The 17,005-nt window shown below is 48.1% G+C and overlaps 1 protein-coding gene across 9 annotated transcripts in view; it reads left to right on the forward strand.

Annotated features, from left to right (window-relative positions):
- LOC132407461 (probable G-protein coupled receptor 82) overlaps positions 1 to 5,369 on the forward strand; it is a 116,625-nt gene extending 111,256 nt beyond the window's left edge. For 7 of the 9 annotated variants that reach the window (XM_059994000.1, XM_059993997.1, XM_059993996.1 and 4 more), the window contains one exon: positions 1,540 to 5,369. In XM_059994000.1, coding sequence (XP_059849983.1) covers positions 1,540 to 2,527 — 988 coding nt within the window. In that variant the 3' untranslated portion in view covers positions 2,528 to 5,369. Of the gene's footprint in view, positions 1 to 432; positions 581 to 1,539 lie in introns of all 9 variants that reach the window. The other 2 variants (XM_059994004.1, XM_059994005.1) reach the window with 1 other exon arrangement.
- Positions 5,370 to 17,005: the final 11,636 nt, after the last annotated feature.

Genomic DNA, 17,005 nt, shown 5'->3' on the forward strand with positions numbered 1-17,005 from the left:
ATTTCTCTGACCTACTAATTCTTCACCTGCGCCTTCCTTTCGCCATTTGCAATTCTGGCTTCCCTTGACTCCTTTTTCTCCTCCTCACCTGCCCATCACCTCCCTCTGGTGCCCCTCATCCTTTCCTTTCTCCCAAGATCCACTCTTTTCTCCCATCAGACTCCTCCCTCCTCACTCGGCATGTTGTACCGACCCTAGAGGGATCTGGTCCAACATGGCCTTTGCTTTCTGAATAACAATCGGTTCTCAGCCCACCTCAGTCTATTACACGTGCTTTCAGATACTCTCACTTTGTTACCCAGTCTCCTGCGTGAGATCTCCTGGAAATAAAGATACACCACAGACACCTGTTCCCCTTTATCCCTCCCACTAACCTCTGCCTCTAAGGACTCCAGCAGAATGGGTTCACACTGGTTATACTCTATTCTACAGGAACCATTCCACACTATACAGAATCCCAGGAGGTGATAATCAGGTTGTCCACTCTCTCAGAAACCACCTCTAGCAACGTTGTGGGTCTTTAGGATGTCTCAGCTTTCAAGCCCACTACATCAAAGTTCAAAGTAAATTTATTATCAAAGTAAGTCTTTTTTTAACCGTATACTATCTTGAGATTCATTTCCTTGTAGGCATTCACAGGAAGAAAGAAATACAATAGACTTTTATGATTTTTTTTAGAGTGGAGAGGAGGAATTTCTTTAGCCAGAGAGTGGTGGATCTGTGGAATTCATTGCCACAGGCAGCTGTGGAGGCTTTATGTATATTTAAGGCAGAGGGTGATAGACTCTTGATTGGTCAGGGCATGAAGGGATATGGGGAGAAGGCAGGAGATTGGGGCTGAAAGGAAAATCTGATCAGCTATGATGAAATGGCAAAGTAGACTTGAGGGGCCAAATGGCCTAATTCTGCTCCTATATCTCATGGTAAAACTATAGATAAACAGACAAACACTGACAAATAGGCAAAGTGCAAAAGATGACAAACTGAGAAAATACAAATAATATTGAGAACGAGTTGTAAAAAGTCCTTGAGAGTGCGTCTGCAGGTTCAGGGTTGAGATGAGTGAAGTTATCCATGCTGGTTCAAGAGCCTGATAACTGGCGGTGTGGGACCCAAGGCTCCTGTACTTCCTGCCTAATGATGGTAGCGAGAAGAGGGCATGGCCTGGTTGGTGGGGGTCTTTCATGATGGATTCCTGTGACAGTGCTCCTTGTAGATGTGATCAATGGCGGGGAGGGCTTTGCTCGTGAGGAACTGGGCTGTATCCAGCACTTTCTGTAGATTTTTCCATTCCTGGGCTTCGGTGTTTCCATACCAGGCTGAGATACAATCAGTTCAGAAGGGCAAACACTTCTCCCATCTTGTACTTAGATACCCGACCTCCTCCCCAATTCCCCTGCTTCCCCTCTGCAACTCCCTCACCCCTCTCTTCAACTGCCTTGTCCTCACTGGGCCCTTGAATCTCTCACATTGGATGGGTTTTGTGTGTCCTCTACAGGCACAAGGTGATGTTTTAACCCCTCTGCCGTTCCCTTCCAGCTCGATGGCAGCAAGGAGCACGCTGCCAGCCTGGACGTTGAATGGGACTGACGGGGAGGGCTGTAACCTGACTGCTGGCCGGCTAGAGAAGATCATTCTCCCGGTGCTGTATGCCACCATCATTCTCGTCGGGCTACCTGCTAACTTCATGGCACTCTGGGTGTTCCTGAGGCAATACCGAAAGCACGGCATCCTGGTGTACCTGATTAACCTGGCAGCTGCCGACCTACTCAGCTGTCTGAGCCTCCCGTTCCGTGTGGCACTGCTCCTGGGGGGTGACGGCTGGCAAGAGAGCTCGCCCATCTGTGCCATCACCATGGTGGTCATCAACTCCAGCTTCTACTACACGGTCAGCTGTAGCACCATGTTCCTCGCCTTCATCAGCGTCAGCCGCTACGCCATGATCGTCAAGCCCAATAGCAGACGCCTCAACAAGTTCTACGACACCGGCTTCGCCCAGTGCGCCTGTGCCCTCACCTGGACCCTAACCATCATCCCCATCCTTTTACTCAACCTCAACTACTTCTTCAGGGAAGTGAGGCTGGTGGCCGGCGCTGTCTGCTACAACATCCAGCTGCAATACGGCAAGAGGGTGTCGGCTAACGCCTTCGTGACAGTGGCGGTGATCTTCCTGGTGCTGCTGGCCATGTTCGCCTTCTCATACGCCTCCATCGCGACGGAGCTGTGCGGCATGAGGAGGAAGAGCAGCAGCCAGCGTAGCCGGCTCATCCACGTCCGGGCGCAGCTCTTCATCGTTGGGGCCATGATGGGCTTTGTGATTTGCCACCTACCCTACCATGTCTACCAGATCGTCACTGGCCTCCACCGGTTAAACAGCGGCAGCTGCGCTTGGCTGCTGCAGACGCACCACATCAAACTCATCACACTCTGGCTTGTCTCCCTCAGCAGTTGCTTGGACCCTATCCTCTACTTCCTCCTCTCCAAATCCTTTGTAAAGCGCGGGAGCAACAGAGAAAGGAGCAGTTAAGTTCAATTATCATTCAACCATACATGAATGTAGCCAAAGGAAACAGTGTTTGTCCAGGCTAAGGTACAAAACACACTACCAACAGCACACTGCACATATGGTTATGGCAACAGAAAACATACAGTCACAAAAAAATAATCCAGCCAAGTCCCCGAGTGGCAAGGCCTGTAGACTGATGGTGCATGGATGTTGGCCTGGTCCAGTTTCTTCTCCCACCGAGCGAACCCTGAAGGGCAGCACTAAGCGAACATCGGAGAGCGACTCTGAGTGAGCACAGGAGGGCAATATCGAGCGAATACTGGAAAGCAACAGGCCCTAAGCCAAGCCAGACTCCAAAGTGGCTGCAACAAGCAACTCGGCAGTCTGAGGCAATGCAGCTCCCCCACCGAAGCAATGAACTGGATTTGCAGGATTCCACATTACCAATGTCCATTAGGGTCCTGTCACAACACAGGGCTCCTGGAGCTCACAGCTCATCAGTCTGACCCTTGCCAAAACTGTGCCAGAGGGTCTGTAAAAACAGAGGGCATCCCGTGACTGGCATGGGCACTGGAACAATAATATCATCACACCCTCAAGCAAACCTCCATTTTACCAAAACCGGGACTGAAATTAGATCGATGAATGATTCAGAATCAGGAAAAGAGGTCACGCTTTGTCTGTCAAAAATAACAGCTGGGATTAGGACTTTATATTAGATGATTGCATTGATGGTTGATCCTGACTCTTCCTACTGCTCCTCGAGATCATACCCGACCCCCATTATGCCCGCTTTGCCCAAATACCCAAAGTTGACCAGCTGTCTACACACAGAGCGGCACAGTAGCGTAGCGGTTAGCGCGATGCCATTACAGCTCCGGGCGTCAGTTCAATTCCAGTATCCTCTGTAAATCGTGTTGTACATTCCTTCCTGTGAACACCTGGTTTCCTCTGGGTGCTTTGGTTTCATCTCACACTCCAAACACATACCGGTTTGTAAGTTAATTCATCATTGTCAATTATTCCATGATTAGGCTAACATTGGACAGCATGGCTCAAAGGGCCAGAGGGCCTATTCTGTGCTGTCCCTCTAAATCAATCAGTCAATCAATCTCAGATTTAACCCTTGACACAGTATATCTGAGTTCCAGATTCCCTCATTTAGTACATGTAGAAGTCTCTCTGAACTTAAAAATTGTATTCAGGTTTATTGTCACTAACATATGACATGAAATTTCTGATTTTGTGGTTATTACGTTAGGCCCAGAATAGATCTTCAGAGATGTTCACACCCAAGCACTTGAAAGTGCTCACCCTTTCCCCTGCTCATGCCTCCACGAGGACTTGCATGTCTCCCCTCGACTTCCCTTTCCTGAGTCCACATTCAAATACTTATAAACCCCGTGAATTCAAAGAATTTCTTCCCCTTCCCTGGAGTTTCTCACCAACCACAATCTCTCTCAAAACTTTCACTTCCCTCTAATGCCTGAAAACCATTTCAGGCATTTCATCTTCTAACTCACTACGGTAGCGCGACACGATTACAGGTTGGGGTGGAGTTCATATTTCAAATCTGTCACCGTCTGTGAGGGGTCTCTGCACTCTGCACAGGTTTTCCCCGGGCGCTGAGGTTCCCTCCCGTAGCCCAAAGGTGGACCGGGTAGGTTTATTGCCCTGTGATTAGGTCCCAGCTGACCAGCCGTGGCCCAAAAAGATAAACGGGAAAAAAGCCCTCAGAGAGGAAATGGAGAAAAGCCGTCCGCAACATTAACAGGATGATGGGCAGACCAAGGAGGCAAGCTTACAGGAACTTTATTGATAGACAACCTTTCAATAAGATTTCAACAGAAAGATTAGTACCCCTGTAACTGTGTGAGCTTTCCCCAGGGGTTCACTCACCTCCCTCCCACACTCAATGATGTGCTGCTTCAAGATTCAAATTGATTTATCACGTGTACATTGAAACAGACAGTGAAATGCGCCATGGAACCATTCTGTAGTTCTTCTTAGTCCCAGCACCCCCACTGGGCCTAGGCCGTCGACAGTAACTCATCCGAGTCCTCTGTTCTGGGCCAGTCATTCATGTTTTCCCCAGGTGCACTCCATCTCAAAGCCACAGGGATGAGGTCTGTGGAGCTTCTGTAGCTCTGGGTATTTATGGGACGGGGTCAACACTTCTCCTTTCGAAGCCAGGCTTTGGACTGTCTACAGCTGAGTTACAGAGGACCTGTACAGCGATATCTACCTAAAGTTTAGAGCGTTAAGTAAACACAATAACGTTCATTGCAGAAAAGTCCTCTGCATACCCACACAATTCTGCCTCACTAAAATCGCACCCTGGGAGCTGAGCTGCAAGAGTGTTGATATGAAAAACACAAGCATCCATGTTGGCATGTTAAGGTTGAGGACATTGCTGATGCTGCCCCTGTTTCACAAACACAAGTCCTGATGAAGGGTCTCGTCTCAGAACGTCAACTGTTCACTTCTCTCCGTAGATGTTGCCTGACCTGCTGAGTTCCTCCAGCATTTTGTGTGTGCTCATTAACTTCCTGTGTTTATAATCAGGTCAGCATCTGATTGCTGTTTCTGAGACCTTACTGAGAGTGAATTTCATTTTCCCTTTCCCATTCTGTTTCCCCTCTCACCCTTCTCCTCACCTCCCCGATACCCCTCTCACCCTTCTCCTCACCTCCCCCTGATACCCCCCTCACCTCTTCTCCTCACCTGTCCATCACCTCCCTCTGTCTCTTGACTGTTGTGAAAATATATATAAGCTAAGAGAGCTATAATTGTATGGAATCTCTGTGTTGATGTCCTGCTAAGTCCTTATTTTTTCTTTCAATAAATCTGTTTTTAGATCAAAGCCAAAGTCATGCAGACTAGTGTCATATTTTTATTCACCACAATTTGAATATGGGACCATATCAGGCTAGATGTATGTAACCCTTACCCAACAGGCTGGTATATGTCTAGGGGAAAAAGGGGATCCAGCCACTCTCCAACCCACCTCCCGTACACGCAGGTGCTGTGAGAATCGAGTTTACGCCTCGAGCCCGCCAACAGTATCAAATCCACAACAAATACCGTTATGAAATACACTTTAAAGAGTTTACTAAAATTAAAAAGAGTAGTAAGCAATACAATATATATACACAAGGAAAAAACAAAAGGCGCCACTTATCAAAGTTCATTCTGTTTAGTGCACTCGTTGGAGCTCAATCAACGAACCAATCGACCCATCCGGCCGTCGCACCTGGGACCACCCCGGTGGTCTTACGAGCAGTCCAGCACACGTCCACCTTCTTCAGTCTCTTCCTCGGCCTCACCCCAAAAACCCGCGAAAACCCCTCCCCCAAGTTCCCAGACACAAGACACAATGACATTCCCCATTGATTAACAAATGAATACAATTACCATATCAGCCATTCTAAAGTGAAACAACGGCTAGAGAAACACTTATCCGACAAAGAAACATTCCTACTTGTAACAAACCAAAGAGGCCATTTTGAGTAACATACCCAGGACATTGTACATGTATATTTAGTGAGGCATCCTTCAAGATGTATTGCATGTCTTATGAGGATAGGTTGAGTGAGATGGGGCTTTTGGAGTGAAGGAGGATGAGAGGTGGCTGGATAGAGGTGTATAGAATGATAAGACACATAGATCGAATGGACAGCCAGAGATTTTTCTTGGGATGGTAATGGCTAATTTGAGGGGATTAATTTGAAGGTGATTGGAGGAAAGTACGGAGGGGATGTCAGAGGTAGGTTTTCACACAGAGTGCTGGGTGTATGGAAGGGGTAGTTGTAGAGTCAGATACGTTAAGAGACTCTTAGACAGGCACAGGGATGATAGAGAAATAGATGGCTTCGTGAGAGGGAAGGGTTAGATTGATGTAAGAGTTGGTTAAAAGATTGATACAATAATGTGGGCTGAAGGGCCTTTTATTCTCCACAATTCGAAGTCAGGTGTGCTCTAGTGTTCTTGTTCTGCATAATTCACAGAAAAACAACAAACATGCTTTGTTTTCAGTAAAGAGCTGCCCTTTTGGCAAACTAGTCTCCAACTGCCCTGAAGTTGAACCCAAAAGGGGCATGGGGTAAAGGTGCATCCATGGGTGTGTGGACTGCCCTGCTAGGGCCAGATACATACATCAGAGACCGGAACCACATTATTCATTCATCTGTCCATAGGGAATTGTGTTTGTGTTTAATGAGGGAAACCACTGAACAACTAAATAAAATTCCTATCCAGATGAATGGACTCAACCTGAAAAGTCTGCTGATCATTTCCCTCCGCAGATGCTGCCCAAGCTGTTGAGTTCATCCAGCAGTCTATTTCTCACCGCAGATTCCAACTTCCGCCATCTCGTGTGTTCTTAAATAAACTTGCTGTTCACAGAGGACACCAGATTCAAGACTGGGTAGGCACTACCACGCTGGGAGATGTTTGACAATTGTTCGCTCACCCACTTCTGTTTCCCACTCTGGCCTCTTACCGTTTCTCCTTCCTTGCCTTTCCCGGTGTCCCTCCTCTTTCCCTTTCTCCTATGATTCACTCCCCTCTCCTGTCAGATTCCTTCTTCTCCAGCCCTTTACCTTTTCTGCCTATCACCTCCCAGCTTCTTACTGCTCCTCTGCCCACCTGGCTTCACCCATCACTGTCTAGTTTATCCTCCTTCTCCTCTCCACTTTCTTATTCTGACATCTTCTCCCTTCCATTCCAGTCCTGATGAAGGGTCTTGGCCTGAAACATTGACTGTTTATTCATTTCCATGGATGCTGCCTGACCTGCTGAGTTCCTCCAGCGTTTGGTGCATGTTCTCCGGACTTCCAGCATCTGCAGAATCTCCTGTGTTTCTAATTCTCTGATTCTGATCTCTAGATCTCTGTTTGAAGCACAACACAGAGGTGAAGGTCATCACTTCTCAGATTACTAACAGCTGCCTGACTGTCAGCCTAACAAAACCCAGCTCTTTCTTGTTTCTGTATTTGAACGTTGATCGCATGGCCGGTGTCATATGCAGGCATCAGCCGTCATAAAAACATGTAAGCACACTTGCAGTTTAACCACATACCAACTGTTGATCTCATTTTTAGAGCAGTTAGAGACTAATAAGTCGAAAGGGCAGCTCCTTGCTGAACACAAGACATGTTTGTTGTTTTTCTGTGAGTTATGTAGAACATTGAACACTACAGCACGGTACAGGCCCTTTGGCCCACAATATTGTGCTGACCTTTTAACCTACTCAATCCCGAACATTTCCCTCCCACATAGCCCTCCATTTTTCTATCTTCCGTGTACCTAAAAGTCTCTTAAATAATCCTAATGTATAACTTCTACCATCGTCCACGTTCCACGCCTTCCCCTCCACCAAAACCCGCATTCTACGCCCTCCCCTCCACCAACACCCGCATTCTATGCCCTCCCCTCCACCAACACCCACATTCCACGCCCTCCCCTCCACCAACACCCACGTTCCACTCCCCCCTCCCCCAACACCCACATTCCACGCCCTCCCCTCCACCAATACCCACATCCCACGCACTCCCCTCCACCAATACCCACGTTCCACGCCCTCCCCTCCACCAACACCCACATTCCACGCCCTCCCCTCCACCAACACCCACGTTCCACTCCCCCCCCTCCACCAACACCCACGTTCCACGCCCTCCCCTCCACCAACACCCACGTTCCACGTCCTGCCCTCCACCAACACCCACGTTCCATGCCCTCCCCTCCACCAACACCCACGTTCCACGCTCTCCCCTCCACCAACACCCGCATTCCACGCCCTCCCCCCACCAGTACCCACATTCCACGCACTCCCCTCCACCAACACCCACATTCCACGCACTCCCCTCCACCAACACCCACATTCCACGCACTCCCCTCCACCAACACCCACGTTCCACTCCCCCCTCCCCCAACACCCACGTTCCACGCCCTCCCCTCCACCAACACCCACATTCCATGCCCTCCCCTCCACCAACACCCACGTTCCACGCCCTCCCCTCCACCAACACCCACATTCCACGCCCTCCCCTCCACCAACACCCACGTTCCACTCCCCCCCTCCCCCAACACCCACGTTCCACGCCCTCCCCTCCACAACACCCACGTTCCACGCCCTCCCCTCCACCAACACCCACGTTCCACGCCCTCCCCTCCACCAACACCCACATTCCACGCCCTCCCCTCCACCAACACCCACGTTCCACGCCCTCCCCTCCACCAACACCCACGTTCCACGCCCTCCCCTCCACCAACACCCACGTTCCACGCCCTCCCCTCCACCAACACCCACGTTCCACGCCCTCCCCTCCACCAACACCCTCGTTCCACGCCCTCCCCTCCACCAACACCCACATTCCACGCCCTCCCCTCCACCAACACCCACGTTCCACGCCCTCCCCTCCACCAACACCCACATTCCACGCCCTCCCCTCCACCAACACCCACGTTCCACGCCCTCCCCTCCACCAACACCCACATTCCACGCCCTCCCCTCCACCAACACCCACGTTCCACTCCCCCCCTACCAACACCCACATTCCACGCCCTCCCCTCCACCAACACCCACATTCCACGCCCTCCCCTCCACCAACACCCACATTCCACGCCCTCCCCTCCACCAACACCCACGTTCCACGCCCTCCCCTCCACCAACACCCACATTCCACGCTCTGACCGCTGCCTGTGTAAAAAAGCCTGCCCCAGACTGCTTCCCTATACTTTCCTCCAATTACCCAAATCGCCTTATGCCCCCTCTCATTAGCCATTTCCGTCCTGTTAAAAACTGGCTGGCCGTCCACTCTATCCATGCCTCATATCATCTTGTAAACCTCTATCGAGTCACCTCTCATCCTCCTTCACTGCAACGGGAAAAGCCCCAGCTCCCTCAACCTGTCCTCAAGACGTGCTCTGTGACCCTGACAGCTTCCTGGCAAGTCTCCACTACATCCTCTCTGAAGCCTCCACATCCTTTCCATCATGAGGTGAACACCCTATTCCAGGGATCTGCAGGCCTCTTCTGTAGGGGGGACTGGGCATTTTACATGTACCTTCTCCCACTCCACCTCTGCCCAAGCCACAGCTCTCGGGGACTGTGGGGAGTGGAACAGGGCCGCGAGCTCTTGTATACACTATGAATCTCAGTCAGGTCTCTTCAGCTTCTGATACTCCAGAGAAAACAACCCAGGTTTATCCAACCTCTCCTTATGGCAGATATCCTCTAATCCAGGCAGCATCCCAGTGACCCTCTTCTTCACCCTCTCCAAAGCTCCATGCTGTATTCCTGAGAGGGAGCAACCAAAAATCCACAGAATATTTCTGTTTGCTGCTCAGTACCCTAAATGATAAATAATTTGGTTCCTGTGACAATGGACTAGGTCAATGGGATAGAATCAAAGAGATATAGAATATTCCAGCAAATAAACAGGCCCTTTGGCCCATCTACTTTATGCTGAACTGTTATTCCGCCTAGTCCCATTGACCTGTACCTGGATCATACCCCCCCCCCCCCCCATCAAACTTCTCTTAAATGTAGCAATAGAATATACATGCACCACTTGTGCTGGCAGCTCATTCCACACCCTCACCACCCTCTGAATGAAGATATTCCCCTTAAACATTTCACCTTTCACCCCTAATCCATGACCTCCAGTTGTAGTCTCAGCCAACCTCAGTGCAAAAAGCCTGTCTATGGTTGGCAGCCTTCGAAGGACATGGGTGATGGTCTGTATCCCCCATATTTGTGTACCCTAGTGGTTTATTTTATTCTGAAGGGCCACAGATACTTGCTGAGACACCTCAGGGGACTTTCTGAAATGGGGAAGTGGTTCCCAGTCCATGGCTGATCTGAAACCTCAGCGTGCAGATAAAATCACTGAGAAAATCCTTACAAAGTATCACAAAGCAATTTTCATGCACCAAGAAATCCTGGGACTAAATACTTATTTACAGGGTGGCGAGAGAGACCGTGATGTTCCTGGTCTGGTTTCAGCAAAACGGTCCAGATTCTAGTGTTGACTTTCTTAGCCCATGTTGAGTTTGACCATGGATGTTGTGATTTAGCTGTCAAAACTGATACCCAGGCCAGGGCAGTACAATACGGAGAGCAAGCTGTTGCCCATGAAGCGAGCTCCCCTCTCCACACAGCAGAGACCGATACAGTCTGGCACCAGGAGTTGACTTCGGCGTTGAACTTAATATAGTTTTTTTTGGAACTCCCGCTCCGGATTCCTTTCCCTGGGATCCTTCTCTATGAGTGGGTAGAACGCAGGGCAGCAGGACTCTGAGATCAGGGTTTTCTTCTCCTATCTGAGCTGCCAACCGTGCCTGACGAGCCCCATCTGCCCGAAGCGACTGGTTTTAAGCCAGTAACCCGCCTTTGCCCCTTCTCCTGTCAGTAGAAACGGTTTCGCCGGGCTTAGTTGCTAAACCTATTTGAGATGCACACCATTGGGAGCTTATCCCCATTACCACCCCTAGTACAACAACCTTAAGGAACCTTCTTAGCCCAACTCTGTTCTAGTAAAGATTTGAAAGAGTTAGAGAGTGGGTAACAACTGCCGACGACTTGCCGAGACATCGCCTGCAACACCACCCACGGCCACTAGAAGACGCTAAGTAACCAGTTGGCGGCATCGAGTCAATCATCAACAAAATGTTCAGTCATACATGGATGCGATTTAATTTCAAACCCTTGAGGCAGAAGTTTTAAAACTAGTTTTGCAGGGGACTGGGAACCGGAGCCCCATGTCAGTAGGTCTGGACCAGAAGGTAGATGTCAGGGAAGGTTATGAAAGGTAAAATCGAAATAATCGCGTACTGTAGTTTGAAGTTTGTAAATATTTTAATGCCAAGTGTATTTTGGGTGAAGATGATGAAAAGGGTGCTGTGCACGGAACGGGGATGTTGTAGCCATTATTGAAACCTGTTTGAGAGAGGGACGGGAATAAGGGAGTAATGTACCAGTTTTTAGAAAAGATAGAGGGGGAGGTAAACGATGGGAAGGGATCAGGGACATTATCAGAGCTGGGCTCAGGGCAGACGTAATGGAGGGATCAGACACCGAGTTAATTTGGGTGGAACTCAGGAATGGGAGGGGTGCAAGCATACGGACTCCTTAATCGCCACCGAGACATTGAGGAACAGATATGTAATCAGATTAAGGAAATGTGTAAAAATGTTGATGAGGGATTTCAACTTCCCTAATAGCAGAATCAGAATATCACTTGCATACGCCATGAAATTTGCTAACTTTGTTTCAGCAGTACATTGCAATGCATGATAATATAGAAAAATAAGCAAATAAATCAATTACAGTAAGTATATATCTTGAATAGTTAAATTAAAAATAGTGTAAAACCAGAAATATATTTAAAAAGTGAGGTAGTGTTCATGAATTCCATGTCCCTTTAGAAATCAGATGGCAGAGGGGAAGAAGCTGTTCCTGAATCGCTGAGTGTGTGCCTTCAGGCCTCCTCCCTGACTGCTATGTTACCCATAATATACACACAACACACTGGAGGAACTCAGCAGGTCGGGCAGCATCCGTGGAAACGAGCAGTCAACGTTTCGGGCCAAGACCTTTCATCAGGACTGAAGGGGGGGGGGGACAGGGGCCCTATAAAGAAGGTGGGGGGAGGGTGGAAGGTGCCAGGTGAAAAACCAATCAGAGGAAAGATCAAGGGGTGGGGGAGGGAAAGCAGGGAGGGGATAGGCAGGAAAAGTGAAGAAGGAATGTAAGGGGAAAGCACTATGGGTAGTAGAAGGAGGCGGAACCATGAGGGAGGTGATAGGCAGTTGGAGGAGGAGGCAGAATGAAACTGAGATGGGGGAGGGAATTACCGGAAGTTGGAGAATTCGATGTTCATGCCAAGGGGCTGGAGACTACCCAGACAGTATATGAGGTGTTGCTTCTCCAACCTGAGTTTGGCCTCATCATGGCATTAGAGGAGGCCATGTATGGACATATCCGAATGGGAATGTGAAGCAGAGTTGAAGTGGGTGGCAACCGGGAGATCCTGTCTGTTGTGGCGGATGGAGCGGAGGTGCTCGACGAAGCGGTCCCCCAATCTGTGTCGGGTCTGCTGGGCTTTCTTTGCTATGGAGCTGGTGTTGAGGGACCAGGTGAGATTTTCCGCCAGGTGAACACCAAGAAATTTGGTGCTCTTAACGATTTCTACCGAGGAGCCGTCGCATTTTGCAGTAGGTCCCAGCATTTGCCATCAGCAGAATTCATTGGCTCTTTTTTTAAAAAGATTTGGACGAGCACAGGAGATTTTGCTGAATCTGGAAAGCCAGAGCAACGTACACAAATGCTCAGGGATGGCGCCCAGATGCAGTCCCCGTTCAGGCTGCGGCTCAGACTTGGTCGCTGTTGTTGTTTTAAGTTTGTAGGGGCAGGGTTCAGAGCTCAGAGCTCAGATTAGGGTTCAGAGACAGAGCACAAACAGTTAACACAGCATGGGCGTCAGAGTTCAGAGCTCAATTCTAGTATTCTGTTTATACATTCCTTCCCGTTTCCTCCTATCGTCCATAGACATACTGGTTAATAGATTGTAAATGTGATTAGGCTAGAGTTAAATAGATGGGCTGCTGGTCAGTGTGGCTTGAAGGAACCACAAGCCTATTCTGCACTGTATCTCATAGAGTCATAAAGTCAAAGAAAAGTACTGCACAGAAACAGGCCATTTGGCCTATCTAGTTCATGCTGAAACCATTTATACTGCCACGACCCATCAACCTGCTTCGGGACCATAGCCCTCCATACCTCTACCATCCAAACTTCACTGAAACGTTTAAATCGAGCTCGCATGCACCAGTTGTGCTGGCAGCTCGATCCACACTCTCAGTACCCTCTGAGTGAAGAAGTTTCCCCTCATGTTCCTCTCAAACCTCTCACATTCCACCCTTAACACATGACATCGGTTATAGTCCCACACAACCTCAGTGGAAGAAGCCTGCTTGTGTTTACCCCGTCTATACCCCTCATAATGTTGTCTATTTCTATAAAATCTCCCGTCAAGCTTCCTTCTTCCAAGGGTTAAAGTCCTAACCTCTTCAATGCTAAATTCCTATCCAGTCTTTCCGTAAATCCCAGGTTCTCCAGTCCTGGCAACATCCTTTTAAAGTTTCTCTGCACTCTTTCAACCTCATACCTTTCCTGTAGATGGGTGACCAAAACTTCACATAATACTCCAAAGCAGGCTTCATCAACATCTTACACAATTTCAACATAACATCCCCCCAACTCCTCTACTCAATACTTTGATTTCTGCAAGGCAGAACTTTTCTTTACATCGCTGAAGATGGGGCAGTGACTGCGGCACAGAAAGAGACTCAGTTTGCAGGGAGACTGTGAGGAGGGACGGGTGGATGACAGAGCAAAATTGCAGCCAGTGGGATGCACTAAAGCCACTGTCAAAATGAGGCAATGAGTGCAGGACTGACGGTGCTGCAGGAGATCTTGTAGCACAGTTAGAAATCGGCAGGTATGATGTGGGCATCACTGAGTCGTGGCTGGAAGAAGATTATAGTTGAGAGCTCAGCCTCCAAGGATGCACATTTCATTGAAAGGACAGGCAGGTAGGTGGGGGTGGGTGGGTAGCTGGCTGTGCTGGTAAAAACTGAGATCAAATCCTTAGAAGGAGGTGACATAGGATGAGAAGATGTAGAAGTTTTGTGGGTAGAGTTAAGAAATTACGAGAGTAAAAAGACCCTGATAGAAGTTATGTACAGACCTTCGAACAGTAGCCAGGATGTGGGCTACAAATTACAACAGGAACTAGAAAAGGAATGAAAAATAGGGCAATGTTACAAAGGTCACAGGGGATTTCAATATGCAGGTAGATTTGGACGCTCAGGTTGATGCTGGATCCCAAGAGAAGGAATTTGTAGAATGTCTACAAGATGGCTTTCCAGCTTGAGGTTGAGTCCACTAGGGGAAAGGAAATCATGGATTGGATGTTATGTAATAACCCAGATTTGATTCAGAAGCTTAAGGAACCCTTAGGAGACAGTCATCATAATACAATAGAATTCACCCAGCAGTTTGAGAAGGTGAAGCTAAAGTTGGATGTAATGGAAAAAAGATGAAATATGAAGGTGAACTAGCTAATAATATAAAAGACATAAAAAGAGAGATGAGAGTGGATATTGCAGAACTGGGAAATGCCACTGGAGAGGTAGTAATGAGGGACCTTGTGTCTTGTGTCAGTGTTCACTGTGGAAGACGCTAGCAAAATCCCAAAAATGCAAGAGTCAGGGGCAGGAGTGAGTGTCATTGCTATTACTAAGGAAAAGGTACTTGGGAAGCTGAAAGTTTGAAGTTAGGTAAGTCACCTGGACCAGATGGACTACACCCTTGGGTTCTGAAAGGGGTTTCTGAAGAGTTTGTGGAGGCATTAATAATGAACTTCTAAGAATCACTAGATTTTTGCATGGTTCTGGATGACTGGAAGATTGCAGCTGTCACTCCACTCTTTAAGAAGGGAGGAAACCAGAAGAAAGGAAATTATAGACCAGTTAGCCTGACTTCAATGGTTGGAAAGATCTTGGAGTCTGCTATTAAGGATGAGGTTTCTGGGTACTTGGAGGCACATGTTAAAATGGGCAGTAGTCAGCATGGTTTCCTTACCTGACAAATCTGTTGGTATTTCTTTGAAGAAGTAACAAGCAGGACAGACAAAGGGGGATCTGTTGATGTTGCTTACCTGGAATTTCAGAAGGCCTTTGAAAAGGTGTCACACACGAGGCTGCTTAACAAGATAAGAGCCCATGGCATAACAGGAAAGATTCTAGCATGGATAAAGCTGTGGCTGTTATGTATGAGGCAAAGAGTGGGGATAAAGGGGGTATTTTCTGGTTGGCTGCTGGAGACTAGTGAACTGTAAGGGTCAATGTGGGGACCGTTTCTTCTTATGTTTTATATCAGTGATTTGGATGGAAGAATTGATGGTTTTGTAGCAAAGTTTACAGACGATACAAAGGTAGGTGGAGGGGCAGGTAGCCTTGAGGAAGCAGAGAGTCTGCTGAAGAACTTAAGACAGATTGGAAGAATGGGCAAAGAAGTGGCAGATGGAAAATAATGGGAAGTGTATGGTCATGTACTTTGGTAGAAGGAATAACGGTCTAAATGGGGAGAAAATTCAGAAATCAGAGGTGCAAGTGGACTTGGGAGTCCTTGTGCAGGATTCTGTTGTGTTTTGTAAGTTCAAAGTATTAAACTAATCCAAAGGAAGACATGGGAATCTGAGATATGAGTCCAACTTTGAGTTTTTTTAAGTGAGGCGTACACTTATCAAATAGTAGCGTGATGACATATGCAATTCACGTATTTATTCATATAACCTGTAATGAATTACTTAAATGAACAAGGATGCTTAGTTAAACAATATATATACAAGATTAGTCAAATATTATTGAAATATTAAATACACAACAGATTTCCCGCAGATCAACCTGCAGGCTGAGTCTGTGGTGAAGAAGGCAAATGCAGTCATTTCAAGAGGACTGGAATGTAAAAGCAAGGATGTAATACTGAGGCTTTATAAGGTACTGGTAGCACTGCATGTGGAGTATTGTGAGCGGTTTTGGGCCCCGTATCTAAGAAAGGCCGTGCTGGCATGGAGAGAGTCTGGAGCAGGTGTACAAGATTGTTCCTGGGCATAAAAAGGGGAACTCATAAAAGAGGAAATGGGCCTGTCGGCCTCTGGGCCTGAGCTCACTGGAGTTTAGAAGAACGAGGTGGGATCTCATTGAAAGCTATCAAACACTGAAAGGCCCAGATAGAATGAATGTGGAGAGGATGTTTCCTACAGTGGATGAGTCTAGGACCAGAGGGCACAGCCTCAGAATACAAGGATGCCCCTTTGAAACAAAGATGATGAAGAATTTCTTTAACTAGAGGGTGGTGAGTCTGTGGAAATCATTGACACAGATGGCTGATGAGGCCAAGTCATTTGGTATTTAAAAAAGGAGGTTGAAAGGTTCTAGATTGGTAAGGGTGTCAAAGGTTATGGGAAGAAGGCAGGAGAATGTGTGTGTGAGTGTGTTTGTGTGTCAGTGTATGAGTGTGTTTGTGTGTGCGTGTGTGTGTGTCAGTGTGTGTGTGTGTTTGTGTGACAGTGTATGAGTGTGTTTGTGCGTGCGTGTGTGTGTGTGTGTGTGTGTGTGTGTGTGTGTGTGTCAGTGTGTGTTTTTGTGTGCGTGCGTCAGTGTGTGTTTGTGTGTGTGTGTGTCAGTGTGTGTGTGTGTGACTGCTGCTGCTTCGCTGTCTTGCGGTGGCTGCACAGAGGCGGGACGGCCTTGTGGGGAAGCACGTCTCCGTTTCCCGCACAGGACACTGCGAAGCGAATGCTCGGCCAGCTGAGCGAAACCACATCAGATAGTGTGCATCATTGTGGAGATGAGCAGCTCTTGCTCGCATGTTGTTATCTTCTGCACAGAAATCATGCTTGAAACTCTAACACCAAACAGTGACATATC

Source organism: Hypanus sabinus, chromosome 18 (genome assembly GCF_030144855.1).
Source record: "Hypanus sabinus isolate sHypSab1 chromosome 18, sHypSab1.hap1, whole genome shotgun sequence".
NCBI lineage: Eukaryota > Metazoa > Chordata > Chondrichthyes > Myliobatiformes > Dasyatidae > Hypanus > Hypanus sabinus.